Source organism: Chelon labrosus (assembly GCF_963514085.1).
Source record: "Chelon labrosus genome assembly, chromosome: 5".
Classification (NCBI taxonomy): Eukaryota; Metazoa; Chordata; class Actinopteri; order Mugiliformes; family Mugilidae; genus Chelon; species Chelon labrosus.
The window spans coordinates 18,482,989-18,506,009 of NC_140341.1; the positions used below are offsets into that span (position 1 = coordinate 18,482,989).

At 41.7% G+C, this 23,021-nt stretch overlaps 1 protein-coding gene across 1 annotated transcript in view; it reads right to left on the reverse strand.

The window, feature by feature from the left end:
- The window catches only part of LOC311487766 (protein TANC1-like), a 98,001-nt gene that overhangs the window by 56,871 nt on the left and 18,109 nt on the right, over nt 1–23,021 (reverse strand). The window contains exons 3-4 of the mRNA XM_084544129.1: nt 12,078–12,284; nt 2,398–2,502 (exon numbers count right to left, since the gene is read on the reverse strand). Coding sequence (XP_084400255.1) covers nt 2,398–2,502; nt 12,078–12,284 — 312 coding nt within the window. The remainder of the gene's footprint in view (nt 1–2,397; nt 2,503–12,077; nt 12,285–23,021) is intronic.

Here is a 23,021-nt window from a genome sequence, read left to right on the forward strand (position 1 = left end):
CAGTTTTCAAGGCATGGTATGATACGGTAAATGCATACATCCTCATTCATTGTCAAAGAATTAATATTATCAAAAGTGTTTTAATGGCTATAATTACTGTAACACAGCCTTGGAGCCAGCAGGACTTTCCCTGAACAACATTTAAGTGCTGGAAAGTTGATCTGGAGTCTCTCCCTTGGGAACTGATCACGTCCCATTAAAGATCTGCCGCGCCAATCAAGTAATTTTGTCATGATGGACAGAAGAGACAAAGCGACATAGTCATCTACGTCATATGACGTATTAATATTTTATTTATACTTGCTTAAGTATAAATAAAATAAAACAAATGAAATGAGAAATGTCCATTGAGATCAATTAACAACTTGACCAGAGAAGGAGGCTGCAAATCAACAATTTGCTGGTGAATTTCATTGTCAAATTTATTAAATCTTTAGCTGCGGTACATGAAGAAGCCTTCAGTTTTGTTTTTAACCTGACTACACTATCACATCTTACAAGACGCTGTGGAATACTATTAAACAGTATAGATGGTGCTGAGTTGCTGCCTGTTTTTTATATAGGCTGTACATATCTGCATCACTCAGTATGAAGCACATGATCTGTCTGTTCTCAGCATATGTATAGGTCAAGAATATAAACTTCATTGTTTATGTTTAAGCATCACTTTCTACTGTGTTTTTATTAGTGACGACATCACGGTCGGTGTCGACTTGACTTTCATCACATGACAGTCTGAACTCGTGCAACCCCCAGCACAAAGGAAGGCTGCTATTCTCCATTCTTTTTGTTAACACCGAGGACACGGCGGTCTTGGAATTGTCAGTGGACAAAGCAAGCATGGGGCTGGCTGCTCAGTGTGAACCACACGGCAGCCGGTCGATTGACCTGTACAGTGTGAGCTTTATCCTTGGACTTCATGATCTGTTCTGACATGAAGACATGAAGCGGACTGTGGCACAGACAGGTGTGTGCTTTTCTAAACTATGTCCAGTCCATTCTGTTTGCCATAAGTGTACTGCAACCAAGCAATCAACCAGCAACAAGCAAAAGGTCTGAATAAATAAGTAAATGAGAGAATTCGGTTTTTGACATTTAGTCAGATTTTGGGGGGGGGGGAATCATTCGTGTGAATACTTTCTGAAGTGAATGTGATCCTTCTACAAACCTGAAAAGCAATTATAATCTAGACCTAGTACTGAACACACAGAGCTCTTATGTAAACACAAGTCATTGTTTAACATCAATTCCTCTTGAGCATTATTTCTTTCACACGCCACAAAACAATGAAGAGCTGAGGAAGTGAAAAAGCAACAAAGAAGGAAGGAAGGACACATAAGATTGCTTCTAAGACACCAAGGACATCTGAAATGTGTATGTGTATGCTGCTGGGGGTGAGGGTGGGGTATGCGTGCACAGAGAATAGTAGAAAGGTGTGGCAGCACAGTGGGAAGTAGTATCTAGACATTGATTATTGAACGCACACCAGATTTGCATTGATAAGCTTTCTTGACTAACCCAGCAGCATATATTCAAACATCTGTTGAAGCGTCCAGTGGAGGGATTCTCAAAAGTTTTCCGAGTATACATCTCATACATCTCAAATTAGCTGACTAACAGTGCCAGCACACCAGCTGTCGTGAGATAACATTTATCTGGCGTCCGCTATCTGCTGGTAGCCTGCTCTGAGCTCTGTGCCAGCTGAATGTCAGACACGCCCTCATTCACTGGTATGTCATAGTCAACAGTGACTAGGCTATGCTGAGTTACTACTGTCTGCATATGTGAGACGTGTAAAATCACGGGCCACTTTTTCTGTACTGCCTTGCTAAAGATAACCTACATCTCTATTTAAACCTATAGGAGGAATCTGAGCCTGCCCTGCTCTGCTGGAAATCAAAACAGTACACTTAGTGGAACATTACCCCTAAACACACAAACACAATGGCAAACACAAGAGAGAGAACAGGCAGCAATAACACTACAGGCACAGCTCAGGGAAATGTGGAAACACAAGAGCACATGTACAGCTCATATAACATTAAAGGTCTTGTGCTCTTTACATTCTCGTGAAACTAATCCAGTGTTTCGGTCGGACAATTTATCTCCACACGGTGGAAAACTGACTCCGTTAACCTAAACACCGAGTTTGGAATAAACACAGCACTATTGTGTGTTTGCATTAGGGGCTACATGAATGAAAAGGGCTCAAACGCCATGGTACTTACAGTGAGTCATGCAGGAATTGATGCTACCATTAAATGATAAAGCCCTATTCTGAAATTCACACACACCGATGTGGACTCTGGCTGATAACACTTAAAGCAGTTTTTAAGACTATTTTTTTAATTTATTTTTTTCAAAAACACAAATACAAAAACCAAAAGCAAAACTTACCATTGTGGCAGCACTCCTTGTTATCAGCCACCTTCCTCAGCGCTGACACGATGGCATCAGAAGGGACGCGAGGACTCTCTACATATTTAGGCTTCCTGATTGGACCTGCCAGCACAGAAGATACAGGGAAAATGAGTGAGAGAGAGGGAGGGAGAGAGCGTCCGACAGAGAGAGGGTGAGAGAGAGAGAAAGGGAGAGAGAGAGAGAGAGAGAGAGAGAGAGAGAGAGAGAGAGAGAGAGAGAGAGAGAGAGAGAGAGAGAGAGAGAGAGAGAGAGAGAGAGAGAGAGAGAGGCGGAAAGAAATGCAGAAGAGGAGAGAATGAGGGGAAACAGAGAGAGAGAGTTCTCACAGGATTAATATGTTCCAGATGGACTAGAGATGAGAGGCAGTGGTGTCTTAGTTGGACAGGCTTGGCTGCACTCCGTAGCACACATAAAACTCACTCGCTCGCACACTCTCTCAGACAGCCTCCCTGCGTTGATAGCAGCTCTGGTCTGTCTGACAACCCAGAATATTGTCTGCATGGCTGGAGACTCCCAGTAAAACACTGCAGGCTGGCTCTGGGAATGTAAACTGCAGCAGGAAACCACAACAATTAGCCTCTTAGTGAACTAAAAACGAGGGCTCAAACGCACACACACACCGTTGAAGATGCGCAAAAGAAACAACTAAAAGTTCTCCTGCAGATACCTGCGCACTGCCCTTTGAAAGTATCTCCTTCTATTGCTGTTGCAGTTTAGAATAGATTAAGGTCAAGGTGTCCTGGTGGAAGTCAGATGATGTATCTAGGACAGAGGTTCCTCTGAGAAACGTCTTTGTGTTTAGTGAGGAGGAGTCTATGCTGGCTAGATGCTCCGTTCCCCAACACACCACATCATAACAGTATTAGAAAATCCCACAGCTACGCACGCAGCGCTTCCTCACTGTGCTGAACTTTATGACAAACCACTGACATATTCACCTCCACAGAGACACGGCTCCTTTTGCAACATTTCTATTTTTGAGTGGGCAGAAAGGTTTATCCCTGCTGTCTACAGTATGTTGTGTACAAAATGACTCTTAATTTGCCCTACAGAGACAGAAAATAAGGTTGTGTCGTCGAGTGGCAGCAAATGCCTACTAATCTTTCCTAAAAGTGGCAATATAATTGTTTGTACACGCATGAGATCCAGTAAAGACGCTAGTCTAAATACTAAGCCATGAAAACAAAACATCTCCTAAGCAACTAGCTGTGTACATTTTGAAGCTCTCTCCCACATTTTCCTGTGTAAAAAGGCAATAAATCTCAGCGTGCAAACACGAGAGCAAAAATTAAACTGCATTACATATTCTGTTCTGAAAAACAGGAGGTGGCTGTGTAATTTAGGTCCATAAATCCATTAAAAAAAAAATAACAAGAGTGCCTCCCCTGGTGTCACTCTTGTATACTACTCCAGCCCTGACCTACTGTAACCCAATCCCAGCCTCATCCTCTCTCCTCCTCCAGACTCCTGTCATCGGATGACTGCATGTGTGACCCCAGTCATAACATAAAGAAGAGACGGGAGAGCAGGGAGAGCCATTTCCTATTAACACATTTGATAAGCGGCCACTCCCACTTCAAAGAATTCCTCTGAATCAGACGGAGCGATTTCTTAAACCGTGGCTGCTTGATGCACAGTGCCATCTATGGATATGCAACTTGAAATGCATAGAGAGGAACGGTGTTTCTTATTAGTTGAGAAGAGATTCCATCTTTGGTATCTGGGCGTTTTCTTGTTTGTAGCCAGAAATAATGGCATAAATCAGAGGAGCCGGAAACAGAAGTCTTAGTATGTAGTGAAGAAATTGTTTTAAAGGTGACGATAGTGTCGTTTATAAGCGCTGTAATCTAAGGCTTTCCAACATGTGAGGTGTGAGGTATTTTATTTGAGAAAACAGATTTAAGCCCGAAGGAGACTTGACCAGTGAAGCATCTACAAAAGCAATCCAAGTGAGCCTGTTATTTGGCAGACAAAGTTGGAGAGTGTCCTGAAAACCTCCATTCATCTGCAGACGGTCAGGCACAACCTATTACCCAGGAGTCACATGGCTCCAATTAAAGTGGGACTACAGACACAGAGCATGCTGTATGCGAGACACACTTAGTTCAGGTAAATATCTTGGACGGAAAGGCGAACTGCCTAACATGTTCCTCTGACTGTATTTCATCTAGAAACAACAGGGGGCATGGTTTGAGTAATCTAAACCATATGCCTAAGTTCAGATTCAGTTTACACAAACTGCCAACAGGAACACAGGATCCACACGTTAAATAACAAACATGTGGCTGGCTATCAGGGGTAATTTTAGGCCACATCTAAGGGTTGATAATATAGGGAAAAAGGCAAAGGGTCTTTCGGGGGGCCTTTAATGCAGAAGCATCAGACAAAGCACAGAGGAGTTTCTTCTCCATTCAAAATCTCATCTCAAGATTTAACAGGGTGCCATTACCGCCGTGCCCTTCTAAATGGAAGCGCTGACGAATAAGCAATTGCATTTTATAACAGGCATGAAAAGGTCAGAGAAATGGAAGCGTCAGATATATGACCCTTGAAGGACAGAAAGGCAGAAATGAGATGCGCTCTTCCTTTCAACGCTCCTTACATGAAAAATCCCAGATGTAAATCCATTCACGTTAACTGATGTACATTACGTGTAGGACGATCATCATAAATGTTAATTTCCAAACCACAAACAACTCAGCTTCCAATCTCAGGGCCAGATACAACAAATGCACAAAGTCTCAGCATTGTAAACATATCCCATGCAGACTGGACAAAATAAAAAAATAAACCCGATTCTTCTCCAAAAAGCAGGAAACTGGTGGATGGATTCAAAAGTATAGATTTCTAAATCGACTATTTACAGTATAACGAGACATGTGGCGTCGTTAAAAACGATATAAATCAATATTCTGAAATACATAATACTTAGTTGAGTACGTAATACTTAGGATGACCTGTGATTTTCAAATGTATTGGTGGAGGAGTCCTTCCAGTTTAAGCATGGAGTTTATATAAAACTGTCAATAGGCACAATAGCTTCAGCACTAATGACGCTGCAATCTCCTGATGTTTCATGACTAACTGTATTGAAAGATGCGCAAACTCTCCTTGACGTCACTCATAGTGTATCGGAAGAGCAGGTTTGAAGCTCAATGTGAGTGGCAATGGTTGTCGCCATCTTGAAAGTGTCTGACTACATGTAACTTAAAATGGGGAAAAAAAGGTGAATGGAGCTGACGCCTAAAAGCAACACCATCGCAAACAGCTAGCGACCTGCCACCAATGTCCTTATTTATGCATAACTTAAAGTCTTGATATAATTTAAACAGGTGAGATATTAAAAAACTGTGGAAATTATCTTCAGACCAGGCTGTAAACATGTTTACTGCTCACTAACTATAAATTAGTCTGGTCAGAAACTTCAGCTGTTTGATTTCAGCGTAAATATATGTGGAAATATGCATCTATGCAAATGTACTTTAAAGGTAGGTAGGGAAGGAGATGGATGAGGACGAAAAGCAGAGAGAAAAGGAAACTCCCTGGGGTAAAGCAGTCAGGCAAGCACTGACTGCAGAGGACTCACCGGTATTCACTGTGAGACTCAGGTATCCATAACCAGAAAATTAACATTCAGCTGGCACACGCGGCAATACGTACACACAGTAGGGGCTGCACAAGTTCAGATTTCTTTAAAGTCGACTATTATGTGATGAAAGTCAAGTCGACACCTACTAGTCGCTGACGACGTCACCGATAAAAACAGAGAAGAAAGTAACACAACAATGAAATCATTATTCTTGACCTGAATACATATGCTGAGAACAGACAGCTCATGTGCTATGTACTGTGTGCTGCACATATGTATAGACTGTATAAAACAGGCGGCAACTCAGCACTGACTACTGTCAAGAGGATTTGAACTGTTCCTTTGCTAGTGTTAGCGGATGTGTGTGCATTGCAGTAGTACTTTTGTTGTATTTCAGGACTGACTTACATATTTTGCATGTTACGGTAGAATGGGCTCCATCTTAAGTGAAGTATTTCAACACGCTTGATGAACTGCCGCTAATTTGCTGCAATGACCCACTGGGCTCCTCACTTGTCTTCTATCTTGTTATTGTCGCGTGATGGGCGACTAGTCGACATGATGGTTAAAGCGTCAGAGTAGTGAAGTCGACAAACCGACTAAACTGTACAAGCCCTAACATACACCAAGCTAAACCATCGCCAACAACTTACAACGTCCAGTCAATGCCGGTGAAAGGGAGAATTGTTCATGGTTAGGAAGTGATCAAGGAGCTTTCTCAGCATTCCCCAAATGGACTCTGACTTCTTCACATTTCAACTTATCAATGAGACAGTGTGTCCTCTTTGTGCGACCAAGGAGAATGAAAGCAGCCTCACATCAGCCGTCTTTATGCCGCAAAATGTGGTAATGAGTTCAAGTCAAATGTGAAAAATAATGATATTGTGGAAAAAATTTTGATGAGATTGATTTTCTGAATGCTGCTCGAAACTCGGTTTCTAGTGTGTGGAACATAAATGAATCAGAATGAATACATATCTTGCACCTGTTCTTGTCAATACCTGCACCAAGCTTGACATCTTTTCACCATTATAGTTACAAAAAGCTTATGAAGTATTGCAGGCACTGTGCTTTTTGAGTAGAAATTCAAATGCTAATGTATGATTCATTCCCTTTTCACAGCCTGACATATTATTATTTTTATATGCTTTACTTAACGTGATTTCTGCACAATATCACCATGAGAGACTGGTAATCTTTTAAAACACTAGTTTAATACTGATGATTAATGTCACACATCCTGCTCCAAAAGATGCTATGATTTGCGTCTTTTCAGTGTTTCCACTGCGCACGTGGTCATTCGTTTTCAAACAAGAAAACCTCAAGCAATGTACAGTAAGTCACTATTTTCCTTTTATGTCATCAAGTTAAGATCTGGTATGATCATTCCCTCAAACTAATCTTAACAACTGTGTGAGGAAGAAATGACCGTTTATTCAGTACTGGTCTCTGAGGCAGTAGGTCATTTGAGATTTCTCTGCAGATACAAAAAAAAAAAAAAAAGGGTTACATGTTAGCTGGAACCAGAGGGTGAGTGTAGTGAAGTGTGGTGAGGTGGAGCACTGGATAGTACTCTTCACAAGGTGCTCATCAGAGGAACCTTTCAAAGGCAACCTCACAAGGTCTTTTACAGCCCGCTCTCAGGAAGGCATCAGTATTCCCCTAGGGTTGTCTGGTTACTGTCAAAATCCCACAGTTGACTTCAGGAGAGCTCACCTCAAAAGGGCTACAACTCACTTTGAAGAGAGCTTCCACCCTCTTGACAGCACTGCAAAATAAATTGTTGAAGATGAAGAACGATATATATCAACACTCCACTCACCCACACAATGCTTCCTATGCTATTTTTTATTTTAATTTATGTTTAGCTGAACGATATTCCGCAAGGAGAAGAAGTACTGGTTAAAGCAAGCAGACAGTGCCATTGAACTTGCATGACGCATGTCCTCTTAATGACTGCCAAATTGGACCGAAGGAGAGGTTAATCATAGGTTTGGAAGGATTTTACACAACATGTAGCTGTTCATATGCCTTTAATCTACAGACAAAGGACTGTAGACAACAGTGGAATGGCTTTTCATACAGTCCCCTGTCAGCAAGCAAGCTAAACGCTTACATTTTTTAAGCAAGCACCTTAAATACAGCTGTAGCCATGGTTTTGTTAACTGAGTGCCTGTCAAGTCATAATGTCCGTCATCCACCTCATTCTTGCATCTAAGGTTGCTAGTTGGAATATGAACAATGACCACCACATAGAACAGGACATCTCGTCTCTGTCTATTCGCTGGCTAAATCTGAAGTCCTAAAATATTTGCCATAGCTGATGGGTTTCCAGATTGATATGTTATGCTATGTTAAAGCTAAAATTAACCTCTGCTCCAAAATCAGGCTCTTACAGCTCTTACACTAGCACATTATCAGCTTACCCACACACAAACCACTGGCTAGGTCTGGCAGTCTAAAAGCTATGAGACTATTGGTGAGAAATGTCTGTTGAGCGCAACCCAGATAAGCACCATTAGCAAGGTGACATCGCTGAACGGAAAACAGTAAAAAAACAAAGGTTCTCAAGGTCCTTCTAGATAGAGAGATCATGCAAAAAAATAATCTGGTCATGATTTGCAGACCTGCTTGGCTGATCAATAAATGAATCAGCCCCCTGAGTACACAAAAGACAAAGCTCCCATCAAAGCAAAAACCAATTAACCTATTTCAGTGTACACAGCAGCCTACCAGAGAACGGTCCCCCTGTAACCATGCTGCAGATACAGCAATTAAAATGATACACAGCCCAGGACAGCAATCAGTTAGCATGAATTGCTTTTTTATGATCCTTTGCAGGCTTCCACAGGAGCAAAGCTCGCGTCTAGCTACAGAAAGGTCACACGTCAACTATCCATACAACAGCAGCATCAGTATTACGTCTGCATCCACAATCCTTCAGCTTCTTAGTACAAACTCATGTTGATCAATACCTGATGTATTATTTACTGCTGTTCATGCCAAACTCTATAACCAACACTAGCATGGAGTCTTCCACCAACTCACTAAGCAGCACAGCATTGGAGATAGATGCTATTAATCCTACGATGGCACAGTAACCTATTACAACCAGTGGAGGTCACTGTGGACATACCCAGGAGACTGGTGGGAGGCGGAGCACAAGTAGTGCTGAAAAAGACATGAAAACCTCATTTTCTGTGTCAACAATTATGTTCAATCCACTTAGGGAATGTTCATGTTTCTCTGCACCCCATCTGCGCTGGGGTGGAACAAGAAGGGTATGGGCAGGACAGGTACATTCCGGAGGGTATGTTCAGCCCAGGGAGGGTCTTTAAAGGGCCTGTAAACTGACAGTAAAGTCTAGTTGCTGTTCAACATATGTCAGGGTGCCGTGTTTCATGGTTAAGCTCTGGGCTTAGCTGATCAAAGCTGTGCCACTCAACGCCACCAGACTTTGCGGCTCAGGCATCCGTCACACTCCTAATTAACTCAATGTTTCTCTGTTGTCCCCTGTGAAGTTTTCATGAAAAGAACAACCACCAAGCCGGGGCCTTCCAAACTGCTATAGATTATCCAATGTGTCAGGAAATGGAGCCCGGCCACAAAACGTTCCCCACTTCCCCCCCTGAGACATCAGCGACGGCTCAATGGGAAGCACATCAAACATCTGTATCAAAGAATACACTCAAGGACGTATGCATAAACACATGTGGGTAGTATGGCTTGAGGACGTAACTAGCGCATAAGACTGGTTGAGATGGTAGCAGTGTCTCCTAGTTCCTTCATAGGTTTTACTTTATAATCTCAACAAACCATTTAAAAATATATCAAGAGTTTTTCCCACCTCGCCTCAAAAGGGCCACATCTCATGTTAAAGAGTTTCTACCCGCACTTAAAAAATAAATTCCAGTTTTTTACAGAAGAGCCATGTGCTACAAGTTTATACCAGAAGGTCGCCTCTCCAGAGCTAGTTAGTTCTTAACATATATTAAGCAACAGTAACATGTAAACTTAGACATACTGTTTTATTTGTTGCATACATTCAGATGAACTGCTTGCACAGTGCTCGTCTTTTTCCCCACACACATTTCCGAAACATCTTCCCTCTGTTGGAACTGTCTCCACATTGTGTGCTGGCTCTGATTCCATAGCTTCATTGAACCACACTTGCATTGAAACGGTACCAATAATTCCAGCTTTAACGCTAGAAACCAAATATATATCAGACAAACGTGTTTTAAAAGAAAACATGTCCGTTTTAGTCCCATATTGAGCATACATCGTCACCACTATGGCTCAGTGAGAAGAGAAAAATACTCCAATATAACCAACTATGCTGATTTCGTCGCAAAGCTGAGACATTTCCTGCAGCATGTGTTTATTAACTGGAGGTGTGAACTCTCCCCCTACGGGCTTTCACAGTTACCTGTGAGGACCGAGTCTACAGACCCTCCCCCCCAAAGCCTCTCTTGCTGGTGGTCCTCCATGACATCCTATCTTGCAAGTTGTCATTTTTTTTCTCCCTTTTCCATGCCTCAGAGCACCCCGAGAGGGAATATTCCTTTAATGAGTGTTTCCCCTTCCTGGGTCCCCAGGGCCCGTTTCACCTTGACAAACCCAGCCTCTTCACTCTCTTCATCTCTCCTTCTCCCCCTCTCTTCAAGTCTGTAAGTGTACATTTCATCAAACGCTTTATTTGATGGGTTTAAAACAGGCATTTCAAATCCTTTGCTATCCAAGTTAACAGAGCAGTTTAACCTGAGAGGCAGCAAACAAAACTCTACTTGTAAACTCTGTCTTTTGCTTTACTTTGTTTCAGGCATATTTGTGCATCGGGCTTTGCCCTGCATCACATTACAAATGCAATATTTGGTCCTAAAAAAATTGAATGATAGCTGCAGCTGGCAAGAAAATGAAAACAAAGGCAACACTTCAATCTAAAGAATTCAATGAAATACACAAACATAACCCTGAATCTGAAGATGACAATTTTTAACAGTGATGTTAACTTGAATAGCACAAGTTTGTTCAAAGGTCAAACCATACTATCAACTTTCCATCAACAAACCTTTACACCAAACACATCAAAGCTGCAACCACTCTAAACAATGGCTAGATAGCCCACATATGAGTGCCACATGTGAGCAAGGGCGACGCTGACCACTTAAAGGGTTTCTCTCCTCTTCGCCAAGTCTCCAGAATACAAAGATTCAGGTTGAAACAAGTTCAGCTACAAAAGGTATTCCTTGCTTTGAAGCACTCCACAGCTGCTGACAAGCATGTCCTCAACATGGTGGACGGAAAGAAGTGTGGGAGGACCCAGATCCAGTGTAAACGCGCAACTATTAGCAGTCAGTAAGGTGTAAACACACAGTCCATCTACAGACACCTCTTCTTTGACGCAAGGTGATCAAACACAAGAGCGAGCGGACACAAATATAACTCTCTGCGAGCAGACCGAGCTCGTAGCCAGACTGGTGTGGTCCGAGATGCTCCATCCGTATAACTTATTGTTCATAAAGTGACAGTTACTCAGAATTGTTTGACATGTTTCAGAGAGGAATACATTAAAAGCTGCACCATCTGTGCTCTAAGGCTGAGAATCTGTCTCTCCTGAAGGACCGTCAGATGTTCAGAAACTGTGAAAAGACACCTGAAGGCAAGAGGGATCATTTTTCCAGGAGGCCCACTGAGACAAATGTAGTTCCCATCGTGTGACTGAATCAAAGACAACTCAGAATAGGAATAATCCAAACATTAGTGGGACATTTACTGTAGCTTGTCTTGGTTTACACTTGGCATATGGCACGAAACAGCTTTGTTCTTAGAGTATACATGTGCTCTAATGGCCACACAGCATGTCTTAGTGTATAATATGAAGGATTATATTCAGTTAATGAGTGTATTCTCAATGTGTAACCCAAAATCATCAGGCAGTACTAAATATAAAAGCGTCTGAAAACACTGTGATAATTCAAAACAATATCGACATTAAAACTAAATTGTGGCATTAAATAGAATAAAATATTAGAAAAAGATTGAGGGGGAACAAGGTGAAGATTACCTGGTGATCTCTTGCTACTGCGTAAGGGCATCATGTAGGTCTGTCTTGGCAGCAGAGGTGAGGAGGGGAGAGACATGGACACTCCCTTGGCGAGGCTCATCCTGAAAACATCCTCCTGTGTGTTAGGGTGACCGCTGCCAGGCCCCGGTGGCAGAGGGTTCCCCTCAGGTGGGTATCTTCTTTGGGCACTATGGCTGTGAACGTCACCTGTTGAGGAGAACCACAAGCTTGTTACAGCTTTCACAAACGGCTCTGGCGATCCCTCATGATATAAATCATAAGGAATGACATGATCTAGGCAGAACCCTTACATTTCGATGCCTATTTTGGTCTGCACTGACCTTCAGCAACACGAAGAAGACACACTTAATGTTGGCATGTATTTTAGTTTTACTGTACAAGCGATTTTTTGTTTTTTTCTGATATAAACATTTACCAACACATGTTACAAGATTATACCTCACATTCATTAGCAATATGTGCAAGTGCAGACTGCTGATTATGCATGACTGATTGAGCTCTGTGCTCAGTCACATATTACCTGTGGTTGGGTTAGAAAAATATATGCATTTGTGAGTTTTCTGAAAACCTTTCATTCATTACCGGTAAGTGCTCGCTTCATCTCTTGTCCCTATTTTACAACGGGAATGCAGCACACACTGTCTGAGCTTATGTGATCTTAGTCGAGATCAATGGTTACTGTTGTGGTATGGAAAATAATTTTTTTTTTTTAAAACTGCAAAAACTGAATTTAATAAAATGATTTCATATTATATAAAGTAATTTGATTAATATCCAATGAACAAATGAGGTGTGGATAGAAACATGCATGCATGGATTATAGAATAATTATGCGCACACGTTTAATCTTCTCAAATCCCCATGATTAAATTATGCTGCTTTTTATTTACACTTGTTTAGCTGCCAGATATTATGCAACTTGTTTTGGACCAGTGCTCTATGGCTGTCATACCTGTTTTCAAGGGGTTTGATGCGATGGACTTGAAAGCAGACATGGCTAGCCACAACGATTTAAAAACCAAAACCATTTTCTTTTACTACCATCCTGACTATGAATGCCAAGAACCTCGGCACCATATTTGCTGCAGAAAGCAGCTTGGATGATGGCATAACAAGATGGCAGTTTGGAGCACTCTGTATATAAAACAGACATTATAGTTACTAGGTGAAAACGTCCAAACCAGAGCTGCTACTTTTTCAGGAGTTAAGCAAAAGTGGAGTTTCCAGCAGAATGACACCACACAGATTTTCACACAGCAGTATGGAGCCTTTCACATCCATACAGTTTCAAGGTAGTCAGTTAACCGTTATGCAACCTTGTTACACAGGCAGGTGCCACAGGCTTGCAGAGAAATCAGCTTATCAAACAATGGAGAGGTCTCTTACTGGCATTTTCCACAATGATATGAATAACGATAATAAAATATTGGACAAGTATTAACATTTTCAAAGACCCAAACAACAGTTTAAAATCTGTAGAGCTATGTACATATGCACATGAATGTCCCCAGTATCTACTAAGGCACACGCTTGTCTCCAGTATTTATACGGACCTGCACACGTCTGCAGGATGTACAGTATGTGCGTACAGATATTTGTCTCCCCACCCTTATTAGGTAGCTTGGGACACAAATAAGGATGACAGGCATGATGTGGCAGAAAGAAAACAGCCCAGACCAAACCAGGGCCATATAATATGTATTTAAACCAGGGGTCATGGGCATGTGATCGTTTCTCATGCCTCTGTGGCACGAGAGAAGCACATCTAATTAGCAGAGCAAATAATGTCATTGACGACAGAGCAGAGAAAATATGTAATTCACTTACAGCACAGACCAGCTGCCTCTTGCTGGTACTTATTTCATGGACAAAATGTGAATTTGAGACGTCTCTCTGTCCATACCATTTCCATTTTCTCTCTGCAAGGCCACAGCAGAACACTTGGCAAACACACACACACACCACGAACCGGGGTCATATATATTTAATATGTTTATTTTAAAGATTATCACATAAGTAAACAAGTCAGATGCATTCCTCACCTCGCTGTGGTCGGTTTACCGCTTGTTGGCCTTAAAAATAACCACCTACTTCACCTCTGACCTAAGGTTAAATATAATGTGTAAAACTGGAAGCTCAATCTAGTGGCGTTGCAGTTATTCTGTCACAGTGAACAAACATAGAGACACCAGGGCTGAAGAAAAGGATCTGTTTCATTGAGAAGTTTTGGCAACATTATAAGAAGTTTTAGTTTTCATAATTTAGTTTGAGCATTACATATTTTGCTTGTCACAAACAATGTAGTTAAAAAAATGTGATTTAGAAACATTCTACCTCGTCTAAGACAGCTGAAATAAACACTGACAGCTAGAGTCAGTGAGAGCAAAAGCTTCATGTACATCAATTTGTAGTACATCTGTAAACCTAGCAAGGTTATAGCTTGACAGAGAAAAACAGACTCTGTCAGAGTGCATTTGCCAAATAAAACCTTTACATGTATTGAAGTCTTCCTCTTGTTGAGTAATATCTAAGACACAAGCATTATGCTATGTTTGTGGTTGCGCAAGACGTTCCACAATTTGTTCAAAGTGAGCAACATATATACTTCATATCATTTTTGGTTTGCCAGTGTAAGAAAGAAAAGTCTTCAAATAATTCAGAGCAGAAAATACTGTTAGATGACTGCGGTGCTGTACAATCCAGCTGTCCAAAAAACAAAATACTACCAGATTTCTGCTACATCAATTACAGTTATTTCTTATATTTATGTTCTCAAATGGTTCCCCACAGTCTTTACATGTGACTTAGCTCAAGAGTTACAACTAGTTTGCTCCCCAGATGGAAAAACTGTTTTCGCTTTACTAAAAACTAATCCTGCATGGAAAGCCCATTCACGACACGGCGCTGGCTAACAGCAAAGTAATCTATTCTGCAGAATTAAAGTTGCCCACTCATCATAGCCACATATTAAAATGTATGAATTACCAACCTCAAGATAACATGTAATACCTAAATAATAATACAGACCATGCGTCAGCAGAGCCAGCTAAATCATAAGTGCAGATGTGGTGGACCACAGTAATGACGATTAGCTTTGGTTCTGTTTTCAGAACTTCAGCAAATTAGCACTGACTCCTGTCTGCAGCCAGAGGTTTGCAGAATCACTGAAGATTCAAATGCAAGAGGCAAGCCACTATTAGCATCCTACTTTTCTCTTCAGGGAAATGAGGGTTGTTGGGACTGTTGTGCTAATCAGAAACAGAGACCCATTTTCCCCACGCCTCTGCCTCACCAGAGGGGACACAAAGCTGTCCTGTGTTTTAAAGGGCTGCTAAACAAAGAAGAATGCCAGAGACAGGAAGCAGGAAGGTTGCAGCGACACCTCTGAATGCATGCAGACGTGGAAAAACCTGTGAATGATCCAAAGGTCACCCAGCAAAGGCCAGGACCTGCTGTCACCTTGACCTGAGTGGGACATGCTACATATATGCTGACACTGACACTTCAAAGGGTCCTTAGGGAAATGAGTGTGTTAAACACAAACCATATGTCAAGTGTTAATCCTCGCATTTCCATTGCTGACGCTACACCAACACAAATGTTTACCCTATATGTGAAGATGGGGGAATTATTAATTAATGAGTTACCCTGGTGGGTCAGAGGTTAAGGAACTGGTTTGCATCAGCATCCGACCTTTACCAAGTGCCATTCCTTTGTCCTTCCTCTAATCATCCTAAAATCTTTTAACTATAACTCTTTTTCAGTGTAATTTAAAAAAAAAAAAGACAGATTAGCAATTCCTTTGGATCTCATCTCTACTTCTCATCAGATCCTCTGACAGCAATTTCCATCATTTCATAATGAAAGAGGTATAATTTTTGATTCTGTATTGGGTATGGATGATGCAGTGCATCACACACCCCTAGGTTAGGGAAGCACTATTTTAGTAAAGGCAACACTGGTTACATAGTAAAAGCTGCCAACGGACACTTGCTGCAGTCACAGCAGGTCGTGGCCGATACGGATTTCAGCCATGCTGCATGTTAAAGAGATTATGACAAAGTTGTAATTTTGGTAGTTGGTTCTGAAAACAAGAGGCGCCACATAAAAGCTTGCCATCCAAGTGCTGGTGAACAGGCAGCAGTGTGTCATGGTGACTGCGTTGCCATCTGACCGATACTATATTGCGCGGAAGGACACAAGGACAGAAACTTGCCAGTGCTATTTCAGTTACTTTCCGAAACCCTGGATGGGGCAAGGCCTGCAATTTCAGTCCCTGCTGCGGTCGAGGAAATCAGCCCTTTCTAATTATACAGCGCTGCCCCGGGATGATGTAAAAATGATTACAGTCCCTTGCATGCTCTTTCCTCCTCATCAAAGTGAATGTCCAGAGCCCATGAGGACATGCCCAACCCATGAAAGCAGTTCAATATTATTTCAAGACATTGATTTAGAAGAATATAAAGTACTAATCAATTATTTGAACCGGTCAATGAGAGTCAATCATGCATCCAGGCTTTTTCCAACCAAAGTTCACTCTTATTGCCACTACATTTGCAGGAATGCCATAAAGGTAGAAAAAATGTTCTTTTCATTACAACTTCATTAAAAAAGCGAAATGAAGACCTTAAATGAATGAATGCCTTGGTTGTTTTAAACTGCATAATCATGCTGCAAGATAATTTCCATTTCGGTTGTAATCTGATTACAGTATGTACAACCTTCACTAAGGCTAGCTGGGATAGCGCTCAAAAATCATCCACTATGAACCAACACCGATTAAGTTCTTAATGCATTGTCTAAGTATCCTGTTTCACACAGCTGGATCCTTTCACATGTGCAGTGGAATGTGATGTGTCACTCCTTGAGAAAGATAAAGGACCCCTCCATTGTCCAACAGAAGTGTGCAGCAAGGCTTTTTGCCAGACAACAAACAGGCAGGCATATAATCAGTGTGTGAAAATAGCAAAAAAACACATTTTAATACAGCAGCTTTGTCATAAATTCACCCCTTTGTGTTTCATCACAGTGCTTTTTAAAGTAATAAGAATTGTGCCGAGAATTTTCAGTATTAGAACGAGGCAGATATACAGCCAGTTATGTCATTTATGCCAGAGACATGCATCTGATGAATGAACCTGACGGCGCCTGACTCATTTAAGACACGTGCTTCGAGTCAACCTCTAGCTGTCACCATTTGCATTAACTCAGAAGTGTAGTTATTTAAGTTAAGTTTCAGTTTCTTTTCTCTCTTCAACTATATGATCTTTCTATTGCTGTTAGGTCAGTCTGTCAGTCAATAACCTGCCTTTATCGTAAATCTGCAGGAGTGGTGCAAAGGAGAGTTTGCTGATACACATTAGCTTATTGTCTTAGATGAGTTTGATTCATAAGGCTATATGTGTTGATGCAAAGTCTAAAAAAAAAAAAAAGAGTCATGATACGTGATTGAACTAGCAGAGAGCTACAGTGGTGAATCTGTCAGCTAGTCCACTGCCTGTGATGTTCCCTCCAAACCATCTCGTTTGCCTCGAAGAATATTGTTTACAGTTCAAATTATATCAGCAAAACCCAATATAGTCTGTTTAGATTGTTCGAACCGTGACCTCATTCAATTTTCTTTCCATACACATGTACTGTACACATGCACACGCAAATATTAGCTTCCCTCTAGTTCACGTTAAGGCCTACAGAGAAAATGAAGAAAGGCCATAATTAATGCAGATTCTTTCACTCAACACACAAAGCACGATGACCATAGGACAATCCACCAAAGAGGAGAATTCTTTCGCTCGACTGAGTGCCATTGAGGATTCCCTGTGTACTTCCGAGGCCAGGGTGACAGTCGCACAAAAGCTGTCATGGTTAACACACAGCAACCCACAGAGAGGAGAGAGAGGGAGCGAGACAGACAACAAAGAATACAGAGTGGGGGAGGGTCTTGGGTATGGGTCATCTATAATGATCAAGGACAAATTACATATAATATGTTAATAAGATGCTAGAGTTTCTGGTTCAACATAAAATGAAACAAAAATGACTTGTTAAGGCAATGGTATGCAACCAATCTGTGAAACACTATGGAGGCATCATCGTTTTCCCATGAGGCCGCTCTTTTCTCAGACCACTTTACTCAGCCAGTGGTAGCCATAGAAACGGTCAAAATACTACATAAGGCAGCTTGATAAAAAGGACTGTAAAACACAGACTGATGTAAGTGATAAAACAAAGCAAACAGACCGTGTTAGCACATTTTGTTTCCACTGGTATCAGCTTCCACGCGGCTTAATTTCCGGTACAAAATCAGGCACACAGGAAAAAAAACAGGCAACCGACGTGACATCTCTTCCTTGCAGCACTTTCCTTGCACTCTTGTTTATTAGATGTTAAAAACAATCTGCAAGCGTCCCACCTGTGGGCATGTTTTCTGAAATGAATTTTCATTTTTTTCCAAATTCCATTAAGTTTTCAATTGTCTAGAGATATTCGCTTACTGGTTTCCAAGGATTTCTCATCTATGCTGGTGGTACCCGAGGACAGAAAACAACACTGACAGTGTCTTCAGTTTTTTCAGAGACACTTGTGCAGCTCTGAGACTCTCAACTCAAATTCACTTGATAATAGGAGCAAATTAGGTGTTTTATGCCAAGTTAAGATGCTGTGGGCAAAGTGAGACGACATCTTGAATCTAGAAACCCTACAGACGTGTCTATCTCCCTTTTTGCCTCTGATGCACAGCTCTGCAGTAGCCTGAGCTCTGGAATGCCCTCCCCACTGGCCTCAGGGGGAGAGTGTGTGAGAATGTGTGTGTGTTGGGGAGACAAAGTACAAGGGGAGGAGGTGAAGGGTAGCACTGGGCAGGCACCATGACATTTCCCATTCCTCTTCATAACTCCCCAATTTAAGTGGGTATGGGGAAAAAAAATACGAGCCAGACGTCATCTTTACCACGTTTTATTTGAAGATTTGCGACAGGGAGGCAAAAGCAAGGCCTATAAAAGGACAGAGAGGAGAAATGCTGTATATGCTGTATATATGCTACCTTACAGTGGAAAATGAAAGGAAGCAGATTGTAATTCTAACATTTTCATACTGTAAGTAGATATAATTTAAAAAAACGTGCACTGCTTTGATCTACCAGAGAAAAGTCTATAGAAAGAAGACAGTTTAGGCCATCATATAAACACACAATCCAAACGTGACTGTGCAGATTTCTTCTTAGAGAGAACAACATAGGGGTAGTGCCCTACAAAGCTATTATGCGTGTGTTGTTATGTCATCAATCAAGTCTCAAAGTTGCTGCTGGTTTCGACTTAATTTAAAGTAAATGCAGTGGAGAATTTGTGTATTTTCACCACTGACATGTGAAGAAGAAAATGTATGTAAAAACAGGATGTTACAATCAGAAATAAAATAGGATCTGATCCAAATTTTAGGTGATTATTTAGAAACAAATAGAATACAGAAAAAGTCCACCAATCTATTTGTTGGGTGCAACTAAAATGAGAAAAAAAAAAAATCTGTTACAGGCTTTCACGGTGCCTCGTTGTAACCAAAGGGCAATTACACGAATGTAAATGATTCACCGTACTCGAAATCCTAAATGAACCAAGTGACCACGCTGAATTGCAAAGGGTTTGACCTTGTTCCATCAGAGCTTTGGAATAAATTAAGGCAGATTCACCACTGACAGTCCTGGCTGGAGGGTTATTGATATTCATGCTAGTAGTATTGTGTGTGTGCGCCCATGAATGTCTCTCCACAGGCCTCCTTGGTACCAGAGTCTAGACAAGTGGGGCATGCTGTTCACTCCTACACTGTTGCGTTCTCGGTTCTCAAACGATGACACCAATCATGATCGGAGCCTTTTGGATGAACCAATTGTTGCCTGTGATTTGACAAGTCTGGCAAGAGAGTTTACATTACAGGTGTGCCTGAAGGCTCCATAAGCAAGGGCTGATGCAATGGAAACACATTACAGAGACAGTTTACCTTTCTAAACTGTATTTATGTTTATTAATGTTGAACTTACTAATGTTTCTTTCTGGTATTATGTCTGATCAACTGCTAGAGATGTAAGGATGTTTAATAAACGTAGTCACAAAGGTTTGATTTGCAGGGCTGCTGAGCTACAAATGTGTTAATGCGTCTACAGAAATACCATAAAGACTCTCACATGGGTTTTAACACGGGGTTAATTACGACAATGTCCTCTACGAGTCACGGAAACAGCTGTTACAGTCTAAGCAAAGGACAAAATGATGAACACATGTCCACACAGTGATCAATCATTTGGATGCAGTGAGCACAGCTCTGTGCTTCAACCAGTCACAACGCAGCGTGGTGAGAGGGGGGAAATGACTTTACAGATGTCGCACATTCTCCGTTTGGTTTTGTTTTGTTTTGTTTTGTTTTCTACACGCACTACAAATTATGACTTTCACATGTTAGACACACTGAGACGACGGTGGGATTTACTTCCAGGCAAAAGTGCACTGTGGTAAGGGAGCCCAAGGTTGCCATGGAGATCTGGTTTTAACAACAGATTTGGATTGCCATTAGCACAGACCATTAGGCATGAGGTTCTTCTGGGGCCAGGTGAGGTCATGAGAACACCACTAACCTCTGGACAACAGCCTGTTCAGGGATGTTAAATGGACAAGGATGTAGCACAAAGGCTGCCCCACCAAATCCTTCCAAAGAGCCTAATCCCATAAGTAAACAAGGACTAGTGGAAATCTTGCAGCTTTGTACCATCTTATTTAAAATCTGTGTGAATTTAGCATCAGTCAATGTTGCCTCATTTCGTGGGATGGAAGAAACTTCTTTTCAACCATTGGACAGTGAAGACATGTTGATGTATTCTGAAGGTTAATAATAGGATTAAGATGATATTACCTCTTCTGAGACTAAACAGGCCTCCTCTACAACTCCTACAGCACAGTCTTGACCTCAGTTTCTATGCTCATCAAACCGCTACTTTTATACTTAAGTGAAGTTCACCAGTAGAGTTTTTCAATAAAAACTGATCTCATAATGGCACACTTAAAATAAGATAGACGTAAATGTGAATAGGGAGCACTCCTTGCAAACTGGTCCTCTGTGCAATCAGCGCTATCCCATAGTCCTTTGAGGTGAGGCACAAAGGAGCCAAGGTCATTAGTTCAGCCTCTCCCAAACCCTCCTGACCAAAGGATGGCAAGACATTCATCTGAAGGCACAATCACAAAAAGAAGAGTCTCTGTGTTCAGAAATGCAGAACGGAGCGGTGCACGGGGAAGTAGAATTGAAGAGAGAGAAAGGGGGCCCCCCAAACCCAAGACTGAACAGAGGTCTCAACAGACACCCACACAGACGTTTCTGAGAGTCAGAGTCTGTGACAGCATGGGCTGGAGTCTGCATAGAAGATGGCAACAGATGAGAATAACACAACCCTCAAAACCCTTGGAAAATATCACAGCAAATTAAGTAAAGTTGGGTAATGAACAGCTGGCACTTTGTACATCCTCTGGGTGACGGGATTGCGTAAAAGGGACAGTTTAAGTGCCCATTCGGGTCACAAAGGTATGAAAGCTAAATGGGAAAAAATCAGACAGAAGGAATGTGTCTGCCCAAGGAGGTCACGCTGTAATTAGACAAACGTGTGGCCTGCTGACCTCCCCAGCCAATGAACTGCCATGACAGCCACTATCACCCCTTCAAAGTCCATCTAAAAACACACCTTGGCATGTTAAACTGATAAACTACTTTTCCTCCTCTTTGAAGTAGCAAAAGAAACTATTTGCCAACGGATGGGTGAGGGGTAAAGGAGTGGAGAAGGGGGTAGGTGTGCATGCATTGTTGCTGTACTCTGGATGACATCAACCCCACAGCCTCCACAGAGTCCTCATGTATTTGTTTGACTTCTTGTTCAGTGCTGTGCGCACAGTACCAAGGTCACAGGAACCATCGGTGCAGACTGTAAAGGAGCCAGTTAGGGTAATGGAAAGTGGTAACAGGCTGACACTGCAGACAGAGCGCCAATGGGAACCATAGAAGCATTTCTCCTAATTCCTGCCAGAAGTCAATGGGCACAAGACCAGTACCAAATTTAACCATTAAACGGGATTTATGGTCGTCCCAACAGCTCGTCAGTTGGTCGGCCATCATCACAAACCCCTTCCTCACATACCTTTCCGATGTTGGAAAGAGGGTGCCTGTGTCTCAACCTTTCAAAACTGACAATGTGACATTTGCAGCGACTTCACCCAGTGATTGGCCAGGTGTTGAGGTGTGGCTGCAGAGCTCAGTGATGAACAAGATACTGTACTTCTCTTTCTAGTTTTCAGTCTTCATTTGTTACATGAATATTTATGGCACTGTTTATGTTCATAGCTCTATTAAACAGTATCAATGTCTCCCCAGAGAGACTGTGCACCTTTATCCCCCACCCTTCAATGGTGGCTTTTCAGTGACACCTTCTCTTATGGCTATGTGGCATGCCAGAAGGTGTAAGACATTGTGAGCTTCCGAGGTGGTTAAAAAACGGTTTGGAGGCCACAACCCAGCCCTAAGCTAGTACATTCAGCTCTCCTCCATGTTGCTGGCTGGGCATCACAAAAATATAAGTCTGTATTTCAACTAATCCCTTTCAAAAAAACTACAGTGATACCATGAGGAGCCAGTTTCAGGTAGAGGAGAGCCTGGAAGCTTCTGTGCCTGTGAACACCTAACATAAAAACATGCAATTAAGGTAAATGTTGAGGTTAAATGGAAATATAATGACCAGATTTCACAGACTTTAACCAGCACCAACCAGCACTAACCAGAACCTCTTAAAGGGATCAATAAAAAAGTTGTCTATCGATCTATCCATCTATCTAGCAGGAATCTTTTCCCACATGTTTGTGATCTGACTATGGTTTCCATGGTTCAAAATTTAAC